At 37.5% G+C, this 6,916-nt stretch overlaps 1 protein-coding gene across 1 annotated transcript; it reads right to left on the bottom strand.

Annotated features, from left to right (window-relative positions):
• Positions 3,567-5,715, bottom strand: CABS1 (calcium binding protein, spermatid associated 1). Its single transcript, XM_005681726.3, has 2 exons — positions 4,345-5,715; positions 3,567-3,709 (listed from the first exon to the last, which is right to left on the bottom strand). Exon 1 carries the CDS (start codon positions 5,629-5,631, stop codon positions 4,468-4,470), a length of 1,164 nt encoding a protein of 387 aa, XP_005681783.2. The 5' UTR covers positions 5,632-5,715; the 3' UTR covers positions 3,567-3,709; positions 4,345-4,467.

The raw sequence follows: 6,916 nt of genomic DNA, 5'->3' as shown, positions 1-6,916 counted from the left end.
CTCAGTTGGTAAAGAACCCGCATACGATGCAAAATACCGGGGTTCAATTGATGGGTCAGGAAGATCTTCTGGAGAAGGAAAGGGCAACCCACTCCAGCATTATTGCCTGGAAAATCCATTGGACAGAGGATCCTGGTGAGTTACAGTCAATGGGGTTGCAACAGTGAGTCATGACTTAGCAACTAAACCACCACCACCATACCACGTTAATATATATTAATTCCCTTTTCTTTTCTGACTGTGTTGTAAGTTATATCTAATCTAAAACTCTATAGAATGAGAGAAAATGTGAGGATTCCAGCTCACAAGATTTGTTCTCATTATAGAGAAGCAGCCAACTTGGCTAGAACAACAAATGTCTGAGGCTGATACTGGAATGTTCAGATTTTTACATAAAATTTTCATGTCACATAGGTGATGTAGTTAAGCTTCTGCTTATTATTAATTTAGTAGGGTAAATGGAACATACTGATAAATATTGGAACGTACTGAGTATTGGAATATATATTCTTATTGGTTTCTGCTATAGTTTATCCCTGGTGGCTCAGATGGAAAGTGTCTGTCTACAATGTGGGAGACCTGGGTTTGATCCCTGGGTTGGGAAGTTCCCTGGAGAAGAAAATGGCAACCCACTCCAGTACTCTTGCCTAGAAAATCACATGCACGGAGGAGCCTGGTGTCCATGGGGTCGCAAAGAGTTGGACACGACTGAGCGACTTCACTTTCTTTTCTATAGTTTATCTCTCTGTCTCTTGCTTCCTCTATCATTCCCAAATCTTTTACTGTTTCATCAAAATAGTCTTTCTAAAACAAAATTAACATATTAATCCCTTTCTTAGAACTTTAGACACCTCTCATTTTCACATCAGCATTTCTTAAAATATTACACAGAGCATTAGTTACTAGCACAATTTACTGGGGCTCTGTGAAAAATACACCTCCATGAACACTTCATATACTGGGGGCTTCCCAGATGGCTCAGTGGTAAGGAAGCCACCTGCCAATGCAGGAGATGTAGATGTGTATGCAATCCTTGGGTTAGGATCCCCTAGAGGAGGAAATGGCAACCCACTCCAGTATTTTTTCCTAGAAAATCCCACAGACAGAGGAACCTGGCAGGCTACAGTTTAAAGGATGGCAAAGAATTGGACATGACTGAGCAACTGAGTATGCATGCACACACGAGCACTTCATAAACCTACTCTCATTGAAGACATCAGAAAATATGCCCCAACATTATTAGCACATTTTACTACGAAAAAATTTTTTAGCTCCTGTGAAAAGCCCTATTAATTTTGGTGAAACTAACTCAGGAAATATAAGTTGTTAGGTATATGAAATTTTAACCCTAAATAGCTATACACACGATGTGATGCTTAATGCTATGTGTTAGAGGGAATTTGGTTAGATTGTGGCACCTTGTTGTTTAGTCAAACACTAGTCTAGATGTTACTGTGACGGTATTTTGTAGATGTGATTAACAATAAGTTAACTTTAGATAAAACATATTTTCATAATGTGAATTAGCCTCATCTAATCAATTGAAAGCAAAGACTGAAATTTCTTAAAAAATACGAAATTTTGCCTTAAAACTGAAACATAGAAACTGTCTGAATTTCTAGCCTGGGGACTTGCCCTGTGGGTTTTGGATTCAAAATTGCAATAGCAACTCTTAATTTTCAGGCTATCAATCTATGCCGTAGATTTCAAACTTGTCAATCTCTACAACTATAATCATCCAGTTTCTTAAAATCTCTCTCTTTCTATCATCTATCATCATCGGTTCTGTTTCTTTGGGGAACTCTGACATATTAATGATCTGACAGTTCGATTATTTTTCCCTTCAAAAGGCTATATCAGTCATTTGATACATCTGTTCCATTCTCTCTCAGATCCACTGTGCTTTAACTTTTCTTCAGTGATGTTGAGCACACTAAGTATTTTTATGCTTCTGGATCTTTGTTCTTGCCTTTCCCTCAGGGATACCCTTTCAGTACCAGTAAACTCATATTCATCCATAAATATCCAGTTTATACCATTCGTCCTCTGAGAGCATTCATCGCCTAATACATCATCATTCACTATTTAATTTAATTCATTCATTTAACAGATATTTATTGAGGTTCTATTGCATTCAAAACTCTCAGAATCAAGCAATAGACAAGGGGGATATGATCTCTACCCTTAGGGTGGGGTGACTAGCTCTGTTTTCTTAGGAAACTCTAGTTTATGCCCCTCATTTTGGAGTCATTATTAATAATGCTTTCTTTCAGTCTCAAAAGTGTTCTGGTATTGATGATGTATTATGTAATCATCTTAATTATCCAACATATAAACTGGCAGGGAAGATAAACATTATATCAACAGGTGTTATGTATTGAATTGTGTCTTTCCTCCCACTCCCAAGTATGATGGAGTTCTAACTCCCACAACCTGTGAAGGTGACCTTATTCAAACTTGAGATCTTTCCAGATGTAACCACGATGAGGTCATGCAGCATTGAGGGGCCTAATACAATAACCTGTGTCCATATAAGAAGGGGTAATCCAGACACAGAGACACACAAAGAGAGTATTGTGTGATGAAGGAGGCAGAGATTATAGTGACTGTCTACAAGCCAAAGAATGTAAATGATTGCTAGCAACCAACTAGGAAGAAGCAAGGAAAGACCCTCCTTCCTAAGCAAAGTTCCTGGAAGAAATTGTAGTTGGAGTTTTAAAATAAGGTTGATATGAGAATAAAGTGATTAAAACCTTTAATGGCTCTCAAATACATTCTGGATAAAAATCAGAATGTTCAACAAACACCACATAATTTTTCTCCTGCCTACTTTTCCATTGCAACTTGTGTCATTTTTCCAACCACATGCTCAGTTCATTTTCTTGAATAATTTGAGGCATTTCTTGTCTCAGGGCTTTGGACAGGTTATATCCCCATTTTCTACATTTTTCAATCTTTAGTTTAAATCTCACTTTTTCAGACACAACTTCCCTGGACCTGAATTTGTGTGAAGTCAAAGCTGTAGTCTCTTATTATATTTGCTTATATATCCACCACAATCTGTAGTTAGGCAGTAACTTAACATTATTCTAGTCTGGGCTTCCTTGGTGACTCAGCAGTAAAGAATCCTCCTGTCAATGCAGGAGACATGGGTTTAATCCCTAGGTCTGGAAGATTCCCTGGAGAAGGAACTGGCAACCCACTCTAGTATTCTTGCCTGGAAAGCCCCATAGACAAAGGAGCCTGATAGGCTAGAGTCCATGGGGTCACAAAGGAGATCTGACTTAGCAACTAAATAACAAAGTCTCTAGTCTATCTAGTGGTGTAAATTCCTATCCCTCTTCACCCACCTCCCATATAGGGACCTTTTAACTTTCAACTAGTGCTTTGGTTTTGTTTTTCTTTATAAAATATAATAAAATTATGAGTCCTTATAGGATAATTCTACTTGATACCCAGAGCTAAGTAATTCTTTAAACAATGAATTTTCATATTTTTCACTCACATCTCTAATTTTAGAATTCTGGTCCAGAATATCAATCACACTTACACACAGTAAATCAGTTGCTGTCAAAAAGATTTATTGAAGAGAATTCAGCAAAGTGAAAACAGGCCCATTTTAACAGTTGGTGTCAAAAAAGAATGAAGATGTATGTCCTTGAATTGCTAACCCAAAACATAAGAAGAGTGCAGTATCAATGCTTAAGACCTGAAAAAAATTAGCAAAAATTCAGGAAAGAGATTTTAAAGAAAAAAATTAAATTAATTCATATGTTTACATACAATATTGTTTTTGAGAAATACACGCATTTGTAAAATATCATTTTGCCTTAGTTTGCATCCAGCATGCGCCAGGAACCCTGTACTATTTCTTATATTTTTTACATGCGGGTGCTAACCAATTACTAAATAGCCTTATTTTTTCTATGAGTGTGGGTTTCAAATATATTTTTCAGTAGAGAATCATTGGTTGCATACTAAAAAGATATCTGTTTAGAATAAGCATTTAAGGTCTTTTAATACTACAATTGTTTTTGAGATATACTATTAATTTTATTCTCTTTGTCTCTAACTCACATTAAAATATGCTATTGAAGATTAACTAAAATGATGTATATGATTAGACACAGTGGGGAGTGAGCTTGCTTTATTGCTCTCTCTTAATATCCCTGAAGGCTGGGATTAAAGAAGCTATATTAAAATGAGTAATTATTGGATAACTCAAGTAAACTTTGTGATAGTAGGGGAACTCTTGCATTGCTGACTTTTTAAAGTTTCCCAAAATATATTCTGCTGCATGACCACTATTCTTAAACCCATGCATTTTCTAAGTTTTGTACTTGCCTTAAATGCTCACATTCTTTCATTTATTAAGATTTATTGCTTGCTGGACAAACTTCTTAGATGTTAAAACTAGCTGCCTAGGCTACTGCACAATGCTCTGTGGCATTTCTGTTGTTGTTGCTTTCAAATCAGGAACTCATCTGGTTCTTCTTTCAGTAGTTTAAAGACACCTGTTTCAGTTGTGAAATTGTCTTCTTTATGGTTGAATGCATCTAGATCAGGAGCAGTTCCTGACAATTCGTCAGTATTCTTAGTTACAGATTCCATTCTGTTATTTTCAGGCAGATCTTCTTCTGTAAGCGAATCTTCCGTGAGGTTCATCGCAACTGATACAGGGATGACGAAGTCGTATCTGGATTCTACAGCTGTAAGCAAAACAGAATGATTCTCTTCTTCATTTGCCATATCCCTCTCCATCCAAACACCGACTCCATCTGTAGACTCTTCATCAGTTAGCAGAATATCTTCTGGGTTATCTTTGTCTCTTTCAGCAGTGGTAGTGAGTTCAAACACAGTGATGAACTTTTCCTCATCAGAATCAGTTAGTTTAGGCACAACATTGGGGTCATTTTCTGGAAGAATTAAGTCAATTTCTGTTATTTTCTCTTCTCCAAGGGCAACTATGTCTGGAATAGTGGTGAGGTTTCTTTCAGTAGCTGGAGTGATTTCAGCCTCAGGGACAGAGGAATCAGTAATATGGGCATTCCCATCAGCAGCAACTTTGAACTTAACTGAGGAACTATAATTGCTTACATCAGATTTACCCATTGTAGTTGGAAGGATCGGGGTGTCAGCAATGCCAGCTGTGCTTTCCTTTGGTGTGCCAGAGACTTCAGATGTTAGTGACACGTCTTTATCCCCCGGGTCAATGGTATCCAAGAGAATATCTTCTTTTGCTATGTCAGTGGAAAAATCGATTAAGGAAATGACATCTGTTGATGAGATATTACCAGTTTTCACTGGCAAGAAGTTTTCAGTGATAGACTCATTAGCCACTGGGTTTTTAATGTCCATCAGAGTGGCAAATTCTTTCTCCAGGTGGGATTCAACATCATCTTCTGATTTTAGTCTTTCCTTTGGTGGTATAAGCCTGTTGCCTGTAGTTGTTGCAAAATCATTTTCTAGCATATAGTCATTTACTGAAGTAACATGGTCTCCTTCTGATGTAATAGTTGTTTCTGATTTAGGAATAGTGTTGTCAGCCCCAAAGAAGATGGTTGCCTCAGTTGTCTTAGTGCTTTCTGCTGGAGGATGAGAATAAATTTTTGGCAAACCATCTTCAGCCATGGGACAAAGTGGCACCGTGCCCACTCAAAGGTCTTTCCCTGGGTGCAGTGGTGTCCTTAGGCAGGAGAGTGGTGTTCATTATAGTGATTGAAGCATTTGTCATCATGGTGATTGTTGCATCAACCACAGGGCCAGTGGCCCCGGCTCTCCTTGGAGGTTGTTTCTGTGCTCTGATTGGGCACTGAGTCATGAGTACTGACATTAAATGAAAGAGCTTCCTGGTGGAACTAGTGGTAAAGAATCTGCCTCCCAGTGCAGCAGACAAAAGAGACCTGGGCTCGATACTTGGCTTGGGAAGCTCTCCTGGAGAAGGAAATGGCAACGCACTCCAGTATTCTAGTTTGGAAAAATCCCATGGACAGAGGAGCCTGGTAGGCCACAGTCCATGGGGTTACAGAGTTGGACATGACTGGACACTTGTCAGTAGACTTAAATGAAAAGATAATAGAGCCCTCTCTGTTTATGAAATCAACATTAAAAGCCAAATAATATAATGGTGGGGAACTTGAGATTTACCATGTCTCTTTATAAGTGCTATACCTTCCAGTATGTGTCTCATGTCACTTGAAGCAGATATAGCAGAGTCTGCCATGTACTTAATGGGTTTAGTGTCAATGAGGGAAATTCCAGGGGCCATGGATTACCAGCATCAGCTTCAGGTTACCTGTTTCTCAAGTAAGTAACAGTGTCTTTTGGAAATAAAGCATCTTCTCTTCAGATTCATAGTATTTAAATGTCTAAAACAAATTAATGACATTTTTGGCAGTGAATGTAGCTGCAGAAGCTAATTAGGAAGTAGAGATTTCAGTTAATTCTTTTCTTTAGAGCAGGAAGTCTCACTTTTTCAGTAGGGATAATAAAAATAAGTTATTGGTCTGTTAGGGTCTTGCTAGTTTTCTTATTCATTGTAGTTGATTTTATTGAATTAACTTGAGTAATAGTGAGATTGTCAGATCTTGTAGGTCAAATTATTTAGGAATGGTTTTTTATAGACAGTGTTATTTCAACCCCAAACACACAAAGACTTTTCTGGCAGAGAGTTGATGTTATATATCAAAATTCACCCAGAAACAAGATCAGGGTGTGAATAACTCTTCAGCCTTAATAATTATATCCTCAATTTCAGAAGGAGTATCTTTAAAAAAAAAAATATGTTAGTCATCATTACTTTGTTATCATCCTTAAGCTTTAGCTAATTAGGTGAAAAGGGATTGTACTCTGGTGTTAAGTTTTTCTTAATGCTCTTAAAAGAAAGAGAACTTTCAGACTCAGGCAGAACTAAATC

Source organism: Capra hircus, chromosome 6 (genome assembly GCF_001704415.2).
Source record: "Capra hircus breed San Clemente chromosome 6, ASM170441v1, whole genome shotgun sequence".
Taxonomy (NCBI): Eukaryota; Metazoa; Chordata; class Mammalia; order Artiodactyla; family Bovidae; genus Capra; species Capra hircus.
This window is presented reverse-complemented; position numbering and strand designations above follow the sequence as displayed.

Excerpts from the sequence above, each read along its gene's own strand:
- CABS1 (XM_005681726.3), bottom strand. The coding sequence starts at position 5,631 with ATGGCTGAAGATGGTTTGCCAAAAATTTATTCTCATCCTCCAGCAGAA.